This window comes from Peromyscus californicus, unplaced genomic scaffold, assembly GCF_007827085.1.
Source record: "Peromyscus californicus insignis strain IS unplaced genomic scaffold, ASM782708v3 Scaffold_20__1_contigs__length_68692818, whole genome shotgun sequence".
In the NCBI taxonomy this organism is placed as follows: Eukaryota; Metazoa; Chordata; class Mammalia; order Rodentia; family Cricetidae; genus Peromyscus; species Peromyscus californicus.
Genome location: NW_026294503.1, coordinates 42,974,495 through 42,998,570, shown reverse-complemented (window position 1 = coordinate 42,998,570; position 24,076 = coordinate 42,974,495). Strand labels below are relative to the sequence as shown.

General features: G+C 54.2%; 1 protein-coding gene across 2 annotated transcripts; it reads left to right on the top strand.

Moving 5' to 3' along the window:
- The first annotated feature begins 4,469 nt into the window (after window positions 1-4,469).
- On the top strand, window positions 4,470-18,876 carry Ift27 (intraflagellar transport 27). 2 transcript variants are annotated; one of them, XM_052748259.1, is made up of 7 exons: window positions 4,470-4,826; window positions 10,216-10,295; window positions 10,656-10,715; window positions 11,686-11,745; window positions 13,082-13,199; window positions 14,059-14,168; window positions 18,489-18,617. In XM_052748259.1, the coding sequence occupies exons 1-7, from the start codon at window positions 4,793-4,795 to the stop codon at window positions 18,534-18,536; spliced, it is 510 nt and encodes a 169-aa protein (XP_052604219.1). In that variant the 5' UTR covers window positions 4,470-4,792; the 3' UTR covers window positions 18,537-18,617. The 2 variants fall into 2 exon arrangements, with proteins under 2 accessions (XP_052604219.1, XP_052604218.1); XM_052748258.1 differs by lacking the exon at window positions 18,489-18,617 and adding an exon at window positions 18,630-18,876 and having other exon boundaries at window positions 4,473-4,826.
- Window positions 18,877-24,076: the final 5,200 nt, after the last annotated feature.

The following is a 24,076-nucleotide window of genomic DNA, read 5'->3' as shown; positions in this document are numbered from 1 at the left end:
CCCACCCAGAAAAGGACAAGACACACTGAACATAGACCGTTCTGGAAGAGCACCTCTTGGCGTTCACAGATAAACTGTCGAAGGGCCATTAAAGGAGGCCTCACGTGACTCTGGAGAGGTGAGCTGCTCAACTTTAAATAAAAGAATCTCTGAAGTCCATGAAAAGCCAAGAGCGCTTGGCACCCCTGTGGCTGGCATTTTCCCCAGCGACTGCCGCCCCCTGCTGACCAAATCAGCACATGGCAGCCTGCCCGGCAGGCACAGCAACACCGCTCTGGGCTCTTCCACTTTGCATTCTGAACACAGGGGAGGTGAGTCAGTCCCGCAGCTTCTGCCATTTATTGAGATGTCCACTGCCAAGCGTTGCACCAGCAGAGACACAAACAAGCAGGCCCGCTCGAGTGGCGAGCACACACACCTCAAAGGTCATTGCCACAGGAAACGTCACACCAGATGTGATGCAGAGTGGGCTGCAGCCTCATGCAGCCCCCTAGGGGACTCATCACATCCCAGGCTGTGTATCAGAGCTGGTGTTTATGAATTTCCCTGCTGCACACATCCATGTACTGTCATGGGAGCAGGCAGGATAACAACCGAGCTGCCGAGACTTGAGGGGCAAGCAGAGGGATTCAAATCTGGGCAGTCTTGTCTTAAGACCTTAGGATTTCCATTTTAAATCAGTAGCCTTTTCTAAGTCAGCAGTTCCTGTCCGTGGAAGAGTTTGACCCCAAGGGGACATTTGGCAATGTCTGGGGACTTGTTGTTGTCTTCAGAGGATGGTGATTTGGATAGCTAGTGGGGCCAGAGAGGCTAGGGAAAGAAAAAAAATCTAGCAAAGTTCATGGTAGTTCCCTATCCCAAACTAAAAGTTCCCCATATGAAAGTATCAGCTGTGCCCAGGAGAAGACCTGATCTACACCCACAAGACCCCACAAAGTCCTGGCCCTCTCTGCTCAGCACTGCCCCCAGACACGCATGCATCAGAAAGAGTGTTAGTTCCCAGGAGTCATTCCTCCCAAGGCTCAGTCTAAACTATACCAGGTACCCTCCCCCAATGGTCTGTTCTGTACCCAACAACTTTGCTACTACCCTATGCAAGTGATGGGGCTCCAATGTCATCCAGGCAGGGGGTGGATCCCGGGCTGTTCACAGTGTGACGATGGAGGAACCTGGGCTATGCAGCGGGCCTGAGCGGCCCAGGCCTCTTGCACAGAGTGTGGCAGCTGTCACTGACTGGCTTTATGCTGCAGCTCATGCATGCCGCTGTCCAGGCTGTCAGGAGTTCAGTGACCCCCAGACTGATCCAAAGGTCCCTGGGAACAATGTGTCAGCAGCTGCCTCTGTGATCCGCTCTCAAGAAAAGCCCTCCATGCGAAGCCCCCACTTCATCATCAGCCCCCAGCTTTGGGAGCAGCACTGTTAACCCTTCCTGCTCAGCAGAGAATTCAGCTCCAGCCTAGAGTGCAGGCGGGGGAGAAAGAGAGGAACCAGGACCAAACTACCCCCATTGGAATGATTGTTGCACTTTGCCAAGTGGCAGCATTACCTGTGTGAGAACTGGTGCTCAAGAATGCTTGCTTGTTGCTAGGGATGTGGCTCAGTGGTGGAGCCCTTGTCTAGTGGACATGAGGCCCTGGATCCAAGTCTCAATACCACAAATAATAAAGAATAAATAAAATAAACAACCACTGCTTGTCAAATTACCAGAAGGGTAAATCCCATGAGATATGTCCCCTTAAAAACACCCACTGAAGCCAGGCAGTGGCGGTGCACGCCTTTAATTCCAGTGCTTGTGAGGCAGAGGCAGCAGATCTTTGTGAGTTCGAGGACAGCCTGGTCTACAAAGTGAGTTCCAGGACAGGACAGGCTCCAAAGCTACACAGAGAAACCCTGTCTCGAAAAACCAAACCAAAAAATAAACTTAAAAAAAAAAAAAAACACCCACTGAGTGTCTCATCATGCTGGAGATTGTCCTAGAGGCCAGTGCCCAAAAAATATCGTGTCTTATCTTAGGAAGCTGACCTTCAAGTGGAGAATTCTACAAAGCACCATGGCACATCCTTTCCACCAGTGCCAATGCCAGGAAGACAGGACAGTAAGGAGGTGACAGGCTGCCAGACAGAAGGCGAATCTTTAAGGTGGATGCCTCAGAATGGACCCCCTAGGGACAGCGATCTGTAGGCCATGAGGGACAGAGTCCTGCAGCCATGCTAGGAACATTAAGTGCAAAGGCCCTGAGGTAGGAATGCTCTCAAGGAGTTAGGGGAACAGTACAACACCCAGACAAAAATAAAACAACCCCAGCACTGTCTAAGAGTGGGTAGTCAGATAGAAGTGTAAATTGAAATCACCCCGGGGTCACATGGGTCACAGCATGGGGGGCACCTGTTGGTTCTGCCCCAAATTCCCCCTTACTCAACAATGACTCCAAATAGCTATGAATCATCTTCTCGGTTACCCACCTCCCAGCTGGGCTAAATGCCTCAGCCCCACTCACTACTCCATGCTTACTAAGTACTTTCTCAATATCCATGGGATGAATTCCTCAAAGAAGATGTGGCATGACTTTTCCAGGAGATATGCCTGTCTACCCAGACAGGACAGACAGACCAGGAAACAATCCCACCCACATCCAGCACGACAAACCAATTAATTTATAGGGCCTTCTTTTTTTTTTTTTTTTGGTTTTTCGAGACAGGGTTTCTCTGTGTAGCTTTGCGCCTTTCCTGGAACTCGCTTTGGAGACCAGGCTGGCCTCGAACTCACAGAGATCCGCCTGGCTCTGCCTCCCGAGTGCTGGGATTAAAGGCGTGCGCCACCACCGCCCGGCCTATAGGGCCTTCTTATGGGAGCATGGACAAGGGTTCCTATGGGAACCTGGGTAACTCTCAGTCAGTGACAGTTCCAAGAGTTCCTCATGACACAGGCACCTTTTCAGAGAGACACGTCTTAGCCCTTATCCTGGGACCCAGTAAAAAGTGAAAAGGCAGTGAGGTGGAGCGCTCTGGCCAACCTGCATCAGCAGTCCGGAGCCATGATGGTGGATACACCCCACCCCAAAGACTTGTGTGTTGAAAGCCTGGCTCCCAGGGCAGGAGTGATCAGAACTAAGGTTTTTAGGGGGCGTGATTGAATCCCTGGAGCTCTGACTTCATCAGCAGATTGATCCATTCATGAGTACCTAAGGTGATAGGCCACTGGGAGATGACTGGGTCCTGGAGAATGGAATCTAGTTGAAAGAGAGTGTGTCTTTGGGGGCATATGGTTGGAGCTCTTACTCTCTCTCCCGACATGAGGTGGCGGCTATATGCTTACAGGCTATCATTGCTATGGTGTTCAACGAAGTGACCAGATGAAACCTTTCCCGTTTTAAATCGTTTCTCTTTAAATCGGTGTTTTGTCATAGCAACAAATCCCCAATCCACGGACACTTACCTATTTCCTCTCTCCCATGAGATCGTTCATCTGTTTCAGAGGTCTAGAGGTGAGATGGCTTGCCTAGCCATATGCCACCGCTTGGTGACAAAGCAAGAGGAAAGTCAGATGGCATTTACCCACCCACCCCTCATGAGGGGCAACATCGGGATGACATCATTTCACGACAGAGGAAGCAGACTGAGAGAGAGGCATGTCCTCCCATCCGTCCAGGTATCGCTTTCAAATTGCGCCTTACTTAGATTGTATATTTTAATTTAGTTTAACTGATACATAATTACAATCCTGTGTGTATTTACATTATGTATACAGTGTATGAGTTTCCATCAGGGCAAAGGTCTCTACCCAAATATTTATCGTTTCTCTGTGAACATTCCTCCTCCCGTCCCGTTTCTGGAAGGTGCCGCCTGCAGTCGCCCACTGTTCAAAGCATACCGGGCTTTCCTGCTCCATCTACACTGTTAACTTCTTCCTCAACATTCCACATCCTTCCCTCCCCGCTGTTTCAGGTTTAAAGGCGCAAAACAGGTTTTAAGGACTTTAAAGATGGCACTTTGTTTCTGGATATGAGGCAGGGGACCTGCGGATGCTCCGTTGAACCTAGGGTCTGAGGAAGTCACCCTCGAGCACCGGGCTCTCGAGACTGCGGCTCCCTCTACTGCGCAGGCGCCGCTCTGGCGGCGTCGCCCCGCCCCACGTGGGCGAAACCACTCCCAGGAAGACAGGGGGTGCAGGGTGAACTCTTCGCGATGGTTCAAGCCAAGCTCTGGCCAATCAGAAAGCCCCGCCCCGCTAATCCCCGCCTCCAGCTGGCTGCATCCTGATTGGGCTGCTTTTTCAAAGACGCCAGGAGGCGCACAGCGGTGATTGACATCGTCTGAAGCCATTGGCCAAGCCGAGAGCCGTCAAAGGCAGAAACCTCTCGGCATCGTGCGGCGAAGAAAAATGGGTTTCCCCGCCTCCTTCTTCTATTGGATCTCTGGAGCCTCGGAGCGTTTGGCAGCAACCAATAGGAGGACAACATGGAGGGAGGAGGCGGGTTGATGGTGGTTGCCAGGAACCTGTTTGGCGCGACTCTTGGGACCAGTGGGACTAGTCGTTTGTGTCCCAGTTCTACGGCAGGGGCCTGGACCGGAAGGCTGGACTGGGAGCGGTTCCGCTGCTCCCCGCCCCGCCCCGTGGGCACCTCTGCAGGCTGCCTGGGGCCTTGGAGCCCAATGTCCACCCAACTCTAGCGCCCGGGCCTCCATCCATCCATCCATCGCGGCCACAGGCCCTGGGATCAGCTGACCCCGAATCCTAACCCTCTTTCAGGCGCCCCCCCCTACTCCCCGTCCCTGCTAGTGGGCTGGTTACCATGGTGAAGTTAGCAGCCAAATGCATCCTGGCAGGTGAGTGGTAAATGGGCTTGAACGCGTGGTCTTCGGAGCCTGAGCCGTCCTAACTCAGTCAGTTTTGGTTCACGATTGCGTCCGTCCACTGTCTGTCTCCCATAGAAATGCCTGCAATGACCAATAAAGCAGATTCCGGAAAGCGGGGGAAAAATTATTCCCTCGCCCCTCGGACACGTTTGTAGCTGCAGCTGTGTGTCCCCCCCACCCCCACCCCAGCCCCCGTCTCCCTCCCATATTTTGAGACCATCTTCACCAGGTAGGCTTACAGTACAAACATGGACTTTACCCCAAAGTTGGGCGTCAGGGACGCTAGCTAGCCCCGCAAAGTTCACATCAGCTACGCTGACCCCTCTGGTGTCAGGAAGGTGGGGGTGGGGTGGGTTAGCTTTCTATGCTACCCAGCTGGGGGCGCGGACTTGGAGTTTCCCCAGAAGTAAGAATCTTGTTATCGTTGACTGACAGACATGAAAATAACCTGCACAATGCCTAGAGCATGGATAAGTATTAAATAGATACGTGCAGGGTGAGTTCGTGGTGCTCACACTTGTTGGGCATGCCCTGAGTCAGTCCGAACATTTAGAGGACCATTTGCTTAGCTTGTAGACGGGTTAAACAGCAACTGCGTGGACACTGCATGCCAGTCACCTGTATTTCATTTAACCCCCCTTGCCACAGCACAGCAGGGTAGGTTTCCGTGTAGTCCTGCTGTGACTGGGGCACTGAGTGGTGTTAGGGGCACTAGGTGAACCCCTAGTGAAGGTCATACATAGGATTCCCAGGTCTGCCTGACTCCAGATCTCTGTGGGTCGGGCAATGTCGGCTACTTTTCTTGTTGTTGTGACAACATACTTGACTGGCAGCAACTTAAAGGAGGAAAGACTTAACTGTGGCTCTCAGTTCCAGGGGACAGTCCATCCCGGTGGGGAAGGTGCAGTGGCAAGAGCCAGCGGCTGGCTGGTCACATTGCATCCACAGTCAGAAGGTAGAGCGTGAGCGTGAGCGTTGCTGCTCAGCTCCTGTCTCCTTTCTATCCAGTCATGGGTGCCAGCGCATGAAATGGTACCACCCACCTTTGGGGGGTCGGCCTTCTGCCTTAATTAACATAATCTAGATACTTTCTCACAGACACGCAGAGCCCATGATTCTTCTTTGTAGTCAAGAAATTAGCAAATGAGGAGAGGGTGTCTTTGGATCTTTACCCTACAGACTGAGAATGGGGGATAGTTCCCTCAATGACTTTTCTAATTTGAAAACAAAAGGGTCACGATGCAGAAAGATGAGTGACAGTCATGTCTCAGACCCTGTTGCAGGCCAAGGAACCCTGGCTCTCTAGAGTGCCTCTGGTTCTCCGAGCGTGCGCCAGAGGAGGCACTGTTGTGTAACAAAAGGATGTTGGTCAGTCCCCTCCCCAGCTCTCTTGCCTTGGCCAGTGTTCAGCTTCTGCACGGGTAAGTTGGGGACATCTTCATTTTTCCCAAGTTAAGTTTCTTTTTAAGTGGGCGGCCCTGCCTGCTGTTCTTTGCTCGTTTCTCCTTAGCTGGTGAGCTCTCAAGAAGCAGGAAGTTCCTGTCATGAGCCACTCTCCTGAGACTTGCTGCGTGCGTGCGTGCGTGCGTGCGTGCGTGCGTGTGTGCTTGTGTGCGGGCCGCATGTCACACCCTCAGTGCGAGTCTCTTGCCGAGTCCTCACAGCCACCAGCCAGTCATGTGTCATTCTCGTGTAACATGAGGCAAGCAAGGCCCAGAGCAATGAAGACCCTTGTCCTAGGTCCAGACCCCGGCACTGTGCCTGCCACGTGATTCCAGCCCCAGCCAAAGTCAGTAGTGGCTCGTGGCCTCCACTTCAACCTGGTCCTCAGTCTACAGCTTCTGTGGCTTGGGATGGAGGGGGATAAAAAGGGCACAGTTGACATGCATCTGTGTTTCATCTGTTTAACAAACAACACTGTGTACCAGACAGGGGATGTACTGACTCATGAACTCTCTAGCAATTCTATGGAGTAGGTGCTGCTGTTAGCCTATTTTCCAGATGTAGCAAAGGGGGCACGGAGGGGTTCAGTAACGGACTTAATATGGCACAGTTAGTGTGGAGCTGGGGTCTGGCCCCAAGTCTTTGCCCTTTTGGTGATGAACCATCCATCTGTCTAGGGATGTGGGAACAGCAGCCACGCTTCCCTGGAGTGTAGGCCTGGCATCCTTTCCGATGACATGAATCTGATATGGTAGCCACCCTGGTAAAGACAGCAGAGGGACAGATGACCTCAGAGGCCACACAGGAAGCCAGTTGAGATTTGCCTAGAGAGAAAGGACAGGATCTGGACTTGGATTGGAGAGGGGGGTGGGGCGTGTCCGGGGAACAAAAGGACAAACATGGTCCATCTCGTCAGGGACGATTGGAGATGGCCGGAGAGTTAGAGGTTGACGAAAGAGAGCTGTGGGTGCCTGCTGTGGGTGAATGAGAGGACTCGGGGCCGTTCTGTTCCGCGGCTCTCTGATGGGGCTGAGATGTGGTTGGTGGTATAGAGAGTCAGGGACAGGCAGTGACAGAATCAGCTCCTGCCGCGTGAGAGGCCAGAGTCAGCCAGCAGAAGCACCGAGGCACACGGCAGTGGTGCAGAGCCGGAAGGACCCCACGGAGCTGGGTGCAGGCCACAGGAGGGGCACTGCCTGGCCGGTACAGCATACAGTTCCATCAGCCCTAGGGCAATGTCACCATGTGCCACATCGCCACCAGGACCTGTCTCCCCCGGCAGGGGACTCAGCTCGGTTTCAGAGCCAGGTGCAACCCAGGCCATTTCTGTGTTTGAGACCTCCAAGCAGGTTCAAGCCAAATGTGGCGCCTGTGTCCTGGTGACGACTACACCCTACAGCGGTGACTGTCAGTTGGTGTCAAGTCACCGTGTCAGAGGCAAGGACACTGGGGTAGCCAGGTGCAGGGGATCACTGCCTCCAGGGCTGGGCAGAGAGAAGCCCAAGAGGGGGCTCCCAGTCCTGCAGATGATGTACGAGCTCCCGGCACAGCTGTGGGTGGTGGGGGATGTGACCCGAGTGTAGGCTTAAGAGACAGCCCAGAACAGATGAACTAGGGAGAAGACGGCGGGATGCAGGAGGTGGCGGTGGTGGTGGCCATATCCTGGAACAACAAAAGTGCCGGATCCATGGTGGTTTGATGTGCAGAAATACTAAGGTAGACGGAGAAATCCCTCAGGTCTGCGGTGAGACATGGGCTTGGCTGTGGACAAGCAAACTGTTAAAGACAGTGGAATCCCCCACAATGGCTAGAAGCATAGCCAGTTTTGGAAAGAGCTGGCCTAGGGCGGCAAGGGTCAAGGAATGAGGGAAGCCAGGGCTGTGACTGGCTCAGTAGTCGATCCCTTGCCTCACATATGTGAGGCCCTAGGCTTAATCCACAAGCTAAGATGGGGGGGGGGGGGGGGAGCTGAGGCAGAAGAGCCAGGATCACAGCCCTGAGGATGAACCCAGCAGTGCCCATCTTTGGAAAACTGAAGAGGAGGAAGGCATGTAAGGGACAAAGGAGCAGATAATGGTGACCGAACAGAGCCCATGCAGAGTCACCACAACGACATGGTCAGGGTGGGGCGGTAGGGAATTGTTCAGGCCATCACCCCCATCTAGAGAGTTTACTAGTGAGAACCCGGGCGAGGTCGCCAGACTTGGCAGTTAGTTATGAGGCCATGGGTAGCCTCTCATGGTGCCTTCCCAAGGCAATCCAGTCTCCAGCCCTGGCCGTGGCTCCGGGGAACCCCGCACCCAGCAGCTACGTGGGCTCACAGGCTCTCGAGGTTTCTCGTGTTGCCTCGGATGCTCTGCTTCTCAGCTGTGCTGTCTGCCTCTTGTCATCCTGTTGCTCTGAGAATGTGTTTATCAGCTCCCCGCCTCCCATGCTCAGATCCCCTCCTCATAGCCCACACAGGAGCTTCGCTGCCAGCCTTGGTGACTGGCAGTCAGCAAAAAGATTCATGAAATTAACCAAAACCAATCTGTGGGGGAATTTCCCAGGGAGGAAGAGCCAATTTCCTCCCAGGTTTAGGAACAGAATGCGAGTCAGGATAGCGACTGACTGACTACCTTCTGGGTCATCCGGGAGGCAGGGGGAAGGAATTGCTGGGCTGTCTGCCCTGGAATAGGTGGGACCCACTGACCCTGAGAGGCCATAGTGCAAAGAGCCTCAAGGTGGCATTTTGGAGGGTCAGCCAGACCAGCCTAGTAAAGCAAGGCAGTGTAAAAATCCTAGATCATCACCTAGTGCCGCCCATGCCCGTTCCCTTCTAAGGAGCGCTGGCAGGAAATCCGGTCCCGAATGGCTCACTCAGCCCTACCTAGCAGAGGTCTCCTACGTCGAGACAGCACAGCTGTCCTCTAATTGTCTCACAAGAGAAAATGACAGGTGGGAAAAGTCACAACCGAGCAGTGCCCGGAGCGTCAGACTGAAGACGGAGATTGGGATGGGTGCCGGTGATGTCCCCGAGGGTCAGGAACCTGAGAACGCAGACAGCCGCTGCCCTGTAACACCTGGGCAGTGGAGTGAGAGTCGGGATCCTGCTCGTGTGAGACAACCAGATCAGCAGGGCTCAAGGCTGCAGGTGGGACGGCGGAGAGGGCAAGGCAGCCTGAGCTGCCCCCGTGTCAGCTCCGGAAGAACTTGTTAGGAAACCGCTCCCTCTTATCTCGCAAAAAGACTCAGGTCTGGGCCTGAGAACTGACAGGAACCTTTCTGATATGCGGGTCCCCGGAACTGTTTGTTCATTGAACAAAGAGAAGGGAAGGCTCAGCCCAGCTGGGTTAAGTGGCTGTAAGACACGACTGTAGATGTGGGGTCAGGGTGGAGGTGCGTGCTCCTCAGTCTGCAGCTGAGCATTCACCTGGCCCGTCAAGATGGAGTACATCACTTGAAAAGGAGTTTTTGCCCAGCCACTGCGGCCTCTGGACATCTTTAATGCCAGTGCAGGGAAGGCAGGCCGTTAGGGTCACAAGTTGGCTGCTCACTCCTTTCTGCTGGCCAGACGCTGGAGTAAATTGGAGTTTGAAGTGACAGGTTTCCCCACGGGGTGTGCTTGGGTGGAAGACTGTCACTTCCGTTGCCAGGGCTCTGGAGCCCTCCTTGATCCCTGTTACCTTCTAGGTCATTCTGGTTGACAGGGCTCTGAGGTGTAGAGAAATGTCTCCCGGCCCTGGTAAGCTTGAAAGATGGGTCTCCTGGACCAGTTACCCTGCTGGCAACGTCTCTGCTTCCCACGAGAGCTGCGGACACTTGCTCTGAAGACTCGGGGAAGTTTCTGGTTTCAAGTCAAAGCCCTCTGTAGTAGGAGGAGGTTCTCACACCCAATGGGACCCAAGCGATGTCTTTTCCTCTGCTCTGGCTTCAGGAGACTCAGCTGTAGGCAAGACGGCCCTGGTGCAGATGTTCCGCAGCGATGGGACCCATTTCCAGAAGAACTATACTCTGGTAAGCTGGGCCTGTACAGCCCCTGCCTGGCCACAGTGTACAGAGACATGACCATTAACCCTGAGAGAGTGACTTAGCAAAATCCCCAGATGATGTCCTAAGAGGCCTGAGAGAAGATGGGAAATGGCCACATGGAGAGCCAGTTTCCACTGGCCGCCAGGAAGGGACTGTCTCCTGGGGGGACTGGCCAGGACACCACATGGTTGCCAGGGACAGTGGAGGGCAGGGAGTCGGGAGGCCCTCAGGGCCTCTGACTTCTACTTGACTGGGATACCTCTGCAGAGAGATGGGGTCTTGCCTCGTTCTGGGTTGCCCCACCGTGGGGCCCTCTAACGCCCATCATCTTGGTGTCCCCTGCAGACAACAGGTGTGGATTTGGTGGTGAAGACAGTGCCAGTTCTTGACACAAATGACAGCGTGGTGAGTGGTGCCCTGAAGGCAGGGCTCCTGGGGCTGCTACCATGGGCTGGGGTGCCCTCTCGGCAAGGGATATGGGGCAGTGACACAGGGGGTCTTGGAGGGAGGGCCTGAGGAGGGAGGGGAGCGGAGGGCTGGGATGCAGGCCTTACCAAAACAACTTGGTATCTTTTATCTGAGTCCTTAATGGGATCCCTCTAGAGACCCCAAGGCATGATGTCATATCCCAGTGGCTGCTCCCAGGGAGAGGGTCTGTAGCATTCACCGGATCCTTAAGGAGCCCCCCCCCCCAGGCAAAATGAAAGACACAGAAGTCCCCTGATACCACAAGAAAGGCTGAGGCAGGAGCCACTCTACAAGGCAGGTCATGGAGCGGACAGCACTGCCTACCAGGGTTCAGAGCCAGGCAGAGGGGTTACTGCACCTGGAGGGGGCTCAGGGTTCTCAGGGGACTCGGAGCACGCGAGCAGCAGCATGGTGGAGGGTTTCCACCTGGGCTGGGAAGGCTGGGTGCCTTGTGTCCGGAGCACAGGTGCAGACTGGCCTACTTTAAGCAGTGTCCCCAGGCCTCCTCGGTGACCTCCTTTACCAAGAATCCTTACACGATCTGAGAATCCATTTGGTTAACAAAGCACAAAGTGGCCTTTTGGACACCAGATCACGTGTCAGCCTGCTTTGCGCTCTGTCCCGCCAGGTGGGCGGTCAGCCTGTTCCCTCCACTTTTGTGCTTGAGGTCGGGAAAGGTGAGCCAGGTCACGATACCAGGTGGGCGGAAGCTCTGCCTCTGCCCTTTGGGCACTCTGGACTGCTCTCGCCATCTCCCTGGGGCCTCGGATAGAGCACGTATGAAAGCACCCGTGCGCATAGGCATGTACTCTGTCTACCCTCGAACCACGTCCACAGAGCACTTGGTGGGAAACCTTGGCTTGCCCCTTACCGTGTTCACTTCTGAGCTACGCTTTTCCGGTTCCAGGAACTCTTCATTTTTGACTCAGCCGGCAAGGAGCTGTTCTCTGAAATGCTGGATAAATTGGCAAGTAGTGTGCTTTTTTTTTTTTTTCCCTTATCCACTTCCGCCACCCACTTGTGCCCAACCCTTTCTCCGGTTGGCACTCCCCAAAGGGACACACTGGGGCCATCAGAAGTAGCCAGGCAGGATCCTTTAAGGGGCATCCCTCCCAGCTGGGGTTTTGGGCCCTTGGCAAGCAGGTGTTCCTACTTGCCCATTATGGCCACTCCCAGCTCTGGAATGTGCCAGGAATCTTAAAGCTGGTCAGTCCTTGAAGCCCCGCTCCAGGCTGCTATTTTTGAACAGCCCCTTCTGGGGGTTTTACAGCCCTCTCCGGCCTCCCAGGACAGGACCACTGATCTCTTTCCCTCTAGCAAGGCCTATAGCCAAAAAATGAGGCTCTGCCCCTTCTCCCACACCAAGAAGGGTCCTTGCATTGGCCTTATTCTGCTCTCCAGAGCCCATCCTGGGCTGGCCTTCCACGGATACTAGAACATAGAATTCTACAGGCCCCACAAGGTCAGAGCAGGGCCTGATTGTATAGGGAGGTGGTACCCAGAGCCTGTGCACCAGAGGGAGAGTCCACAGCCCAGGCAGAGGCATCCTGTGACCCCCATCATGGGCAGGCAGCAGGATATTTAGGGACCCTTTAGGCTAACAGCGCTTAGTGTGGACCCCTGGCTCTTCATTGGGTGACAGAGCCCCCCACCCAGCCGTTAGTGTAGTGTGTATTAGGGCTGATGGCGACACCATGGGGAAAGCCGAAAATGTCCCCAAGTTTTGAAGAGCCCACCCTCATGAAGAAGATGCCGCAGTGAAGGAAACTGCGTCAGTTTGGGAGAGCACCATAGTCTCGCAGTGGTGGGCTCTCAAATGATTGTGATGCGTGAGTTAGGACCATGAGAGACAAGAGCGGGCTCCTGTCCCCTAGCCTGGCTGCCCCTGGAGCCTGTCAGCCAAGGCCAGTCAGCATCCCCTCTGAGCTGTTTTCTTCAGCTACAAAGTGAGACTCTCCCCCCCCCCCCCCCCCCCCCCCCCCCCCCCCCCCGACAACCCTACCAACTGGGGCGTCTCCGTGATAAGAGGTGCCTGGCAGCCACTGCTCCCTTCTGGGTAGGAGTGCCCCTCCCCCAGGTTCAAGCTCACCTGTCCCAGATGGGAATGCCTGTCCCACATGAGTGCCCCTGAGCCTGGCCTCCTCCATTCATTCTGTGGTGAACGGTGGCTGTCTGTGAGTGTGACAGTTTCCCAGCTCACATCTCTCCCTCACCCGCCTCCCTGAAAGCTGGTCCTCCCCCCTCCCACCATCCAAGAGTCCCTGTTCCACCCCTGAAATGTTCTTCTCCTGTCCCCTGCTTAGTGGGAGAATCCCAATGTCCTGTGTCTCGTCTATGATGTAACCAATGAGCAGTCCTTCATCAGCTGCACCAGGTGGCTGGAGAAGGTCCGGGCCCAGACTCCGGGTACCTTCCTCCCAGGTAGGAACTGTGGATAGCCTTTTGCTAACAGCAAAGGCCTCTGGCCTTTAGCTCAGGGGCCTTGGGTCACTGTACATGCCACTGTGGGAACAGGACAGGGGCCTGAACCCCCGAATCTTTGACTTAAACAACCTTCACTGTGCCCTTGCTCTGCCTCTTAATGGTCTTGAAAACCACCCCAAGCCTGCGGTGAGGAGACAGTGCCACCCACCAGGAAATGTTGTGAGAGTTTGGATAATAAGAAGGAAGGTGCTGCATTCTGAATTGATGTTTTCAGAAAGCTAACTCCGGGGAAGAATCCCTCGTTTTCCCCAGTACACGGGGCACAAGTTACATTCCAGCCCTGTTATCACTTCGGCATGCTTTAAATCAGTTTCTTTCTCATCCCTGTGTGAGATCAACAAATTCTCCTCATTAGAGGCCAGAGAAAGCAGCCTCCAGAGACGGGCTGAGAAATTAGCACAGCTGAGGCAGCTGGGAATGGAGCTCAATTACCTGAGTCCCTGACTCCGAGCCCAGGCCCGAGATTAGCATTAATGACCATGTCCGATGTTGGTTCCATGTGCTGGGAATTATCACAAATGCTCTTCTAAACTCAGTCCAGGCCTGCCTGGCGCTTACAGCCCTAAGGAGACGAGGAACATAGATCTGTTTGAAGCCACAAGAGAACTCTGAGTGAGCTGCATGTGCACAGCAAAGCCAACCTGTCCTCTGTGGCCCTTGGGGACCTTCCCTTCTGGTGCATAGCACCTCAAGTGGGCAGCTTCTGTCACCTGATGGATCACATGCCTTCTCTCTGCAGCTGACCTCCCATCCTGCCACCTCAAAACACAATATTGTGGTTATTTCTCTTGAGTAGGTGTTTTAGTGGGAACTAAGACAGACCTGACTGGCCGACGAACAGTGGATTCTGCGCAGGCCCAGGCGTGGGCACTGGGCCAAGGCCTGGAATTCTTTGAAACATCTGTGGTGAGTCTCCCCCACCCCCACCCCCCTCTGAGCCACTGATCTGAGAGAGCTCTGTGCTGGAGGTTTGTTCATGACCTCGGATGCATTTAGTGGTTCTGTTCCCAGGTGCAAAATCTAAATTCTGCATTCCAGCCAGAATGCTGACACTCCACCCAGAATGCTCAGTGTGTGTCATGAGAGTCCTCTGTGTGGCCCCAGGAAGCAGGGCAGGCAGACAGCCCACCCTAGGCAAAGCTGCGTGCTTCTCAGGAAGACTTTGACGTGGAAGGTGCTCCGTCTCCCTGACCCTTGAACTCTGTGAGCACTGCAGAAGGACACAGCACTTACTATTGGTTTCGGTGGCACCTCCCGGATAGCTCTGCGAGACAGGAATTGTCCTGTCCCCAGTTCAGTGTTGAAGTGAAAAAATGACTGTCCCGGGCCCGCATGACCGGGGTGCACCCAGCCCCAAGGCCCCCGGCTTCTCATCGAATAGGAGCATCTAGTGGCATCTCTGATGTAAGAGCCCTCCTGCAGTGAGAAACCCTGAGTGATGGGTCACTGGCATCATCGGGGCTGTCTAGCACAGTGACACGTCTTCTGACATTTGGAACGTTGAAAGGTGCGGCTTCCGGGCACTCGGTTTTGACCACACCACATGCCTGTTCTGAGCCTCCCACCACAGGCATGCAGACAGCCCAGACACCAGTAGTCTCATAAGAAGCCGTGGCCCTCGCTGAGGAGCATTGCCCAAGAGTCCTGCTAGGCCTGCAGTGGCTGTGCTGTGTGAGGTCTAACCTTGAGGTCTCTAGACCGAGTTCTTTGGCTTTCTAAAAAAGTCAGTGGGGGTAGTGCATACCCTGGGTGTCACCTCCTCCAGCTGCAGGCTCTGTCACACCTTCAGAACAGCCTGGGCCACTGCTCTGTGCTGTGTGGATGTAGACATCTCTAGTGTCCCACACTGGCACACTTCCCCAGACAAGGCATAGCCTTCAGGGCAAGAGTTCTGCCTTCCCACGGCATGGAGCGCATCTGGCTCTGGGACCCATCTGGCTCTGGGACCCTGGGAATGGGATGTACACCGTGGGGCCTCACCTGTAAGGACAGGGATAGGAAACTGCCCTTTGCTGATTATCACACACAGGCATGTAAAACACTTAACACAGTGTCTAGTCTAGTTGAGTAAACACTCAACATGCTAGCTTTTTATAACAACTGATCCCCTAATATGGTGTTTTTATTATTACTACTTACTAAACCCCAGAACCAATGTCTGGTACAGAGATGGATGCCTCGAGTCCAATTACCACAATACTAGGTTAATGAAGTTCAAAGGAGAGAGCTTGCATGCCGTACACCTTTGAGCGAACAGTGAGCTGTAGACCCATAGCTCCCCATTCCCCCCTCCTCTCCCTTCGTCAGTCACACCATCCCCTCCCCCAACACCCCATATTTCCCAGAAATTAAAACCTTCCCCCAACACATCAGTCACCCAAGGCCACTGGTCAGCTCCGTTCAGGTGTCAGCGAGGATGCGCATAAATCCTGCTTGAAGAGGCTGCGGTTGGGCACTCGGTATTAACTGTGCCGGTTAACTAGCCCCCACTGAGTTGCTGCTAACAGGAGCGCCACTGGCAGCTCGGTTAAGAAAGCTGTAATTAAAAAGGGAACATAACCCAATGTGGTTTGAGACGCTGCCAAGCCCATCTCCTCCTCACTTCTTCCGAAGTGCAGCCGCCTCGGGGAGAGACCTCCATGGTTCTTCAGCTCTTAAACACCCCTTCATGTCTGACATTTCCGGGCCCCCCAAAAAGTCAAAAAAAGGATGTCTTTGAACAAAGTTTAAAGAATTTTCTAAACCAAGGTCAAAACCCATTGTTTATCACTAAGGTGAGATTATGTTCAGAACGTGAGAGCCAGGCCAAGTTCACGTCTCCACGGGGAGGGCTGCCCTCCCAGGCAGCCGAGGGCCTGCTGTTTGATTGTGTAAATTACCCTTTGAGCTTCAAAGCAACCTGACAGGGCAGCTGCTCCTGTCTCTGTTGTTCAGTTAGCAGACAGACCCAGAGAGGTTGTGTATCTCTCCCTGGTGCACAGCTAAGGAATAGAATCAAGACCAGGACACAGCCCTCTCTGGGAAGACCTGAGTGCTTCAGGTCTTCCAGAAGGAGTACACACTCTTGACCTCCTCACAGGACCTACTTGGGGGCTCTTGGTGACAGAGTTCTAAGTCAAACATTGTCACTCAGTAGCCTGTGTTGTCCGTGTCCAAACTGCTCAAGATGATAATTAGTCATCAGATAAAAAGGCTTCTATTGCTGGCGGTCCCCTTAATGCGTTTGGAAAATGGTTCAATTTCCATCTCTTTCCAAGCACTCCATGGTGTCTGTCGAGGCTCCTGGGCATTGAATTCCTTTCCTTTTATGATGGGTTCTTCCCGACTTGTGCTTTGGAGAGCTTTTGACTTCATCTAGAAACTTCCCACATAAGACTTCATAGGCCTCTTTCCCTCCACTGGGCGCTTAAGGACACTTTGGTTGGGGGGTGGGGTTATTCAGTGACATTGACTGCCTGGGACATGATGGCCACACAAGCAGAGGTGCGGCTGGCTGGGCTCTCATGCCCGTGGGGACCTTAGCAGGTGCTCGCTGGGCTGCAGTCTGTCCTTTCAGCACACCCTTGGCATTGAGTCCTGCTTTTTCTTGGCCAGCAGCTCCCCCTGATTGCACTTGCTTCTCCCTTGCTGTGGGGTCCAGGCAGCTTTCTCCCCAGGCCTGGTACACTTCTGTCCTTTGTATGGCCACACCATTAAAAAGGTCACCTGCACCAGCCTGGATCAGGATACACTGTCCAGCTGGGCCCCTCCACCCGCTGGGCTTCATCCACTCCTCCGTAAAGTGCAGACACACTGACTTCTGCGCTGTTCCTCCCATTTCATCGGGGACACTTCAGGGCCTCGTATTGAGCTCTGCTGCGCCTTTGGCAGCCACTGAAAAGCTTTCAGACAGGCCCTTGTAGACTCTTAGCTGCATCTCCTATCTGCAATGTGCTAGGTTCTCACTGCCACTTTGTTCTTAAAAATGCCCAGATGGTGTGGCGGTGTGTCCCTGTAATCCTACTGCTTGGGAGACTGAAGTGGGGAGATCAAGCATTCAAGGCCAGCATGGACTGCATAGCAAGACCCTGTCTTAAATTGGTGGTGGTGGTGGTGGTGGTGGCATTGGTGGTGGCGGCGGTAGCGATGGCAGCTAGAGATGTAACTCAGGTAGAAAAGTGCTTATCTAGTTCAGGGCACACTGAATTTGATCATCAGCACCATAGAACATACCTATAACCCCAGAACTCCAGAGGTAGAGGCAAGAAAATCAGAAATCCAAGGTCAGCCTTGGCTATAGTGAGTTCGAGGCCAGCCTAAGCTACATGAGACCTTATCTCACAAAACAAAAAAGTTGTCTGAGAGACAGGTTCCTAGGTTGGGTCCCCTGGTGTTGCAACATTAGGCCCAATAAAAAACTTGGGAGATAGGAACCCAGACAGAAAACAAAACAAAACCAGGCCCCCACAATGCGGGTGCATAGTGGCCAAGGTGTCAGGAGGGTGCTGTGTGTGCGCGCCCTGCCTTCTGAAGCCCCTCAGACCTCACCTTGGAGGGCCCGTCGTTGGCCACTCTTGGATGCAACCTAAGACAAGCTCCTTCATTTTTCCAATCCTCTGGAAAATAGAGATGTCTTCTGGGCACGTTTAGTCATGAAAAGCAAGCGTTCATTCCAGCTCAGTCAGTGCCACCTCAGGGATCAGGGATGAGGAAAACTGTTAAACCTCCAGCCAAGAGGCAATGCTGTCAGAGATGCCCTCCCCAGCCATGTGGGAGGAGCCGCGCGCGTGTTCTTGTTGGGATCTGTCCCCATCCCAGAAGTCCTAGTGTATTCCTTAAAGATAAGCCTGTTCCCATTTGTCCCTGTGTCTCCACCATGTCCCCTCTTCACCCTGCCCCCATGGCCCTACTGGTCCCTGGAGTAGAAGGTCCCTGCCTCTCTGGTAGGAGTTGGGTGTGCTGTGCCTGTCTTGGCTGGGCTGGGCACTGCTGCCTTTACAGCCCTCCCTGTCCTCTTCCCACCTGGAGGCCAGCTGTGGCCAGACTCTCTCCTATAGCACATCTGTCTGCTGTTTTGCTTCGGCCTCTGTCGTAGCTGAGTAAGGGGATTCATCTTCACGTCCTCCACACAGAACCCTAGTGGCCACAAGGATGGCTCGTGCAGCCAGACCTCGGCCCAGACCCCAGCTCCACTACTCACATGCCATGCGACTGTCTCTGTGTTCCTCCTATCTCTGTTTCTCATAGACTCTTCACGGTGACAGCAGCTGCCCAAACTGCGTGAAGATGCCCTGACACCAAGTGTCAGGAGCCCGAAGTGAAAAACGCCTCCCGTAGGGGCCAGCTTCCCCAGACTGTAAACTCTCACGCCCTTCTCACTTCTTACAGAAGGAGATGGACAATTACGAGGCCCCCTTCCACTGTCTGGCCAAGCAGTTCCACCAGCTGTACCGGGAGAAGGTGGACATGTTCCATACCCTGGTGTGAGGGTATAGTGGACCGTCCCACGGGGCTGGCCAAGCTGGGCTGGCCCGCTGCGAGTCCAGCAGACCTTCATCTCTCCAGGAGACAGGAGATGGAATGTCTGGTACTTCTCAAATATCATCACAGCTTTCAATAAAATGAGGAAAATGAACATCAGCTGCTTCCGTTCTTAATTGGGGCTGTGCCTTTAACCACTGCTGCCCTGGCCAGTCACAGGGTACACCTGGCCCCTGTTTCCACCCTCCGTGTATAGGGCCTGCCTGTTCTGTAGGTTCCCCTATAGGTCTTCAGTAGAGAAGGCCAACCCCGCGCTGGTTTGAAAGTACCTGTGAGCTGCCGCAGCACCAGTACATAGAAACACCCCTGACTGGAGGATCTCCAGGCACCACTCTTCCTTGAGGGGACTACTGTTCCACGGAAAACAGTGACCCCTGCCCGCACCCACTGCTCAGCTTGGGATTCAGCCAGCCTCTCCCAGCTACGCTGCTGGGAACCCTGAGTGCACAGACCGCTGAGCGCTGGCCGCTTCCTGTAATGGCCCCCTCTCCGCTCCGAAGCTGGGCGGCTGTGTCTCCCCCTGCATTGAGCTGGACCACTTGCCATGTTACCACGCTGTCAGATTAATCGTTCTGAGACCCCTCTTCACCCTTTCGCTCCCTGATGAAGGCCTGTCCACACCAGGGCTGCGGCTACAGTGTGGCACCTGAGGTCTCCTAGGATTGTCTTCCCTGGGGACCCCCACTTCTTCAGCGACGCCCCCCCCCCCCCCCCGGTCCACGGGGCTTTTGTCACCTCCTGTCCCCAATCCTCTTTTGAGAGAGTGTCATACCAACAGCACTAGCTAGGGATGTGCCGCTCCCCGTGTGTCCTTGTGATGGCGGCCATGACGGAACGGCTCTGGTTCCTGCTGGTGACCCACCGCGTCTCTACATGAGCTAAGCGCATTACATGTATCCACCAACTCTGTCCTTGCAGCATGGAGTCTGTTAATATCCCACTTTTACAAATGACAAGCTGGAAGGAGAAAATTAAGCTCAGCCAAGGGGCAGCAGAGCCAGAACGCTAGACTCCAGAGCCAGCAGCTCCCCGCTCCCCTCCTCCCTCCCCCTGAGCTTGGCAGGAGCTGTGGAGGCCACGCTGCCTGCAGAGGGTGAAGGTCAGGCTGCTTGCCAAGGTCACAAGAAGGAGAGACAACTGTGTGCAGGGCATCCAGGCACAGAGCAGTAGCCAGCACCCAACCCTCCCATCTCCCTACCTACTCCTTAGTGTGTGCCGACTATGGCCGCTACAGGCTGGCAACTGCATCACTTCAAAGAAACCACAACTGAGGGGTTGACTGCAGGCCAGGCACATGTCTAGACACTGGCAATGCCAGGCTACAGAAGGTCCTCAGTGTACAACCAAGAGAACAGGAAGCATTTTCCATCATCCTAAAACTGGTTCCTGGGGCCCCAGGATCTAGCCCTGAAATCCTGTGCCACAGAAACCATGTCCTAAAGGTCACTTGTCTCGGCAGCTGCCCTCGACCGCATCTGACCCCTCTGCTCCCTACTCTACCCTCCCGTGAGACCAAGGTGACCAAAGTGGAATAAATGATGCCACCTCTCTTCAGCCTCCGAACCTAGTGAAGGAAGTCCCCAGGGAGTCCTGCAGCTAAGGACACTGCCAGTAAGAGGCACTGGCACTGGGCTCCCCAGCTGGAAGCCAGGGAGGCTGCAGAGCTGGTGCCCACTGCAGGCTGGGTGCTGGTGCCCTTGTAGGAACCCAGGAAGTGTCGCTGCAGTTGGAGTGCCTCTCTGGGGACTCATGGGGAGGCGCCTGCTTCCCAGAACACCAGGGACCTTGCAGAGAGCTCTGATGGGAACATGTGGAAAGGAGCTATGGGCAAGCCAGGTGGCATTGGGCAAAAGCTGCTTCCTACCTGAAAAGGGGCAGGCAGACTGTTCAGCTGACAGCTGAAAGGGTCACGGCTGCCTCCCACCGTCCAGGGGCACGGATGCACACCAAATCCACAGAGACCACAACAGACTAAACCAACCAGGAGTGGACCTTGGGGAGTGTGCTACTCCTTCCATGGCGCGTGAGAGAGGAGAGAGAGAGAGAGAGAGAGAGAGAAAGAGAGAATGTTTCCCTCCTCCTCTTGGGAAGAGATTTGAACAGACTCACAGGCTTCAAATTGGCTGGTCTAAGGCATAATGAGCGAGCGTGCCTGACCATGCTGAGGAGCCTTGGCGAACGCAGCAGGAATAGAGAGCAGACTGAGTTTAATGGATGGAGAAGGCACAGGGCTTGGGTATTGAGCCCATGGGCCTAGATTCCCTGGCAAAGTGGTTCTTCCTGTAAATAAGACCCTTTCAGACAGCGCGGATGGAAAAATCGGAACTGTGGTAGCTGTACATTGGGGTAGTGGGGCTGGACTAGATGGGACCCTAAGGAGATGAACTTTAGACCTGACATATGTCTGCATGTGTCTGTGTTGGGGTACAGTCACGGGCAGCAAGGGCGGAAGGTGCAAAGGCTCTGGAGCCTTCCAGGAGGGAAGAACTCCCGGCCAGTGAAGACTAGTCTAGGGTGTGCTGAGGAAGCAGAGCGAGGTGGGTCCACAGGGGCCTGGGTGAGAGGAACGTGTGTCTGATTCCAAAGCAGCAGAGGCCAGTGAGGAGAAACAGTGTGGTTCTTCCACCCTCCTGGTGCCAGGAGCCTAGCGAGGGGTTTATCCCCTTTGGAGACTGTGAAGAGACATTCATGCTGTAGCTGTGGGTGTAGGGTGTACTGGGGGGAGGGGGAATGGAGGTCCTTTTCCACCTTATTTTGAGATGGGGTCTCATTGAACCTGGGCTCATAGAATAAGCCAGACTGCCTGGCCAGCAAGCTCCAGATATCTGCCTGTCTTACTTGTTGTCCCCTCCCCCCCAACCCCCCACCCCCCACCCCCCCCGCCAGCAATACCGTGGTTACAGATGTGTGCATCTGTGCCTGGTCTTTACGTGGGTTCTGGGATATGAACTCAGGTCCTTATACTTGCACAGTAAGCGTTTTGCTGAGTGAACTGTCTCCCCAGGCCCAGGTCTTGTGTCCTGAATGTGTGTGAGCACTTACTGCATACCAACCCATTCCAGTGAGTGATGCCTGTGCTCAGACCTTGTGTTCCAGTGGGATAGGAGAAGGGTTGGACAGAGTAGGTTAATCATACCTGCTGTCAGGGGCCAAGAGAGCAAGGGAGGACAGAGGCCACGTAGAGCCAGGGTGAGGGTTGTGATATGAAATGGGCAGGTCAGCGGACACCTCACCATGAAGGTGACATTGAAGCTGGATTTGAAAGTAGACAGAGCCACTGGCATCCTTGAAACAGGGTTCCCTGGCATTCCCTCAGAGATGGAGCCTTCCTTCTGCAGCGGTCAGAACGGGGACTCAGTCAGGTGAGCAGGAGCCGGGTGCACGGATGCAGCGTCTGACCTACAGTTGCCAACAGTCTGTAGAGAACAGGGAGCCAACAGTGGGCTTCTAACCTCTGAGGGATGCACGGAGTACCCAGCTGGAGTCTCCTAAGACCGCCCCAGGAATGTGCAACAGCCCAGGCCTAGGGAGAGGACTCCTGTTCTATGGCACATGGCCTGAGGCTCCATGCACCTGGCTAGCAACAATGCCCTTGTCTACCCCTTTTGTTATTGTTGAGACAAGGTCTCATGTAGCCCCAAGTTGGCCTCAAACTTGTTATGTAGCTGAGGATGACTCTGAATTTCTGGTCGTCCTGCCTGGACCTCCAGGGTGCTGGGATTCCAGGTGTGTGCCAATGTGTCCTGTTTATTAGGTGCTAGGGATCAAACCCGAGACTGCGCATGCTAGGCAAATTCCAAGCCTTCGACTACTTCTTTTCCTCTCACAGAGAAGGTTGAGACCACACAAGTGGGGGCCCTGGCTGGGAGCCACTGTTCAAAAGCATAAACCTTTTCCCCTGTGTAAAAACCCTTAACACTCCCCCACCCCCAGGAGCTGCCCTGATCCTTTCAGATGGTGGCTTCCAAAACCCCAGATACCAGTATAACCCTGTTCCGTGCCGGGGGAGCAGCCTGGGTTCTGTGGCTTGGGGGAGCTGCCTGGTGTACACGGTTTTCTGCAAGGAGGTAACTACTTCCTGGCCCCACTGTGGGCATCAGAACAGATGGAACTGTCCCTGGGATGGGACCTGCTGAACATGCTGAATCGCACCTGTTGGGGGATTTTCATCCATCGTGTGGAGAGGAGCCTCTGTCTGGCTTCCTGCCTGTACTCATATTTGTCTCTGGGCAGAAGCTTTGACATGTTGGGGGGTCAGGGACTACCAAGACTGGCCCTGAGGGAGCTCGGAGTGTGGAGATCAGAAGAATAGCTGATGTTAGACACATTGCAGCATGTGCAAAGGCCCTGGGGTGTGTGAGGTCAGGGCCTGCGTGTAGCGTGGGGTTTGGGGGAGGGTGAAACAGGAACACAGAGTTCTTTTTATCCAAAACAGAAAAGTTGGATCCTTCTGAAAGAAGGCTTCCACAGAAATGACTCACCTGGGCATGCCTTGGAACAACCATCTCAGGAGAGCAGGAGAGCAGACAGAAGTGCTGAGAGGTGAGGCAAGAGGTGTCACTACACTCCGGCCTCAGAGGAGAGCTGACGGGTGAGGTGGGTCAGGGCTCACTGTCTCCAGCATCATCAGAGAGAGTGCATGTCAGTCCAGCATGGAGCTGCCGTCCCCACCCACACACATCCTTTTCCTTGGAACACCCATTGATTTTTTTTCCTTAAGCATGTTACCCTCTATTTACTTTAGAGACAGAGAAAACAGAGGGAGAGTGACTTCTTCAGATTGTAAGTCGTTAGTGACGGAGGTGGGATTAAGCGCTCTGCCTGCAGCCCTCGGTGGATTTCATGATATTTATGTATAACGCGGCTCCTTCCCTCTGCCACCCCGCAGGTAAACAGAGCTGATAGATAGGAGGACGGCGGTGGCAGAGAGCTTGCCTCCATCCTCAAAGGCGACAGGAGTGCGGAGGCTCATTAGGAGGAAATATTGAACGGGCAATTTTCGCCTCCCGCCTGTGATTGGAGAGTAAAGCTGATTCTCACCAAAGCCATTACTCAAGTGGCTGTGGGGGGTGGCAGGGAGAGGTTGGAGAGGAACTCGGGCAGGAGACCAGGAGAGTGCAGCCTGTGGAGGTCTGCTGTGCCAGGAGTCTGTCCTCATCATTATAGAAGCCACTGAGGATTGATGGCATTAAGCATCCACTTCTCCAGAGGGGTTAGGATTGTGTCTGTGTGTTCTTAGACAAGGTACTTGCCCTCTCTGGCCCTTAGTTACCCCATCTATCAGATGAGAATAT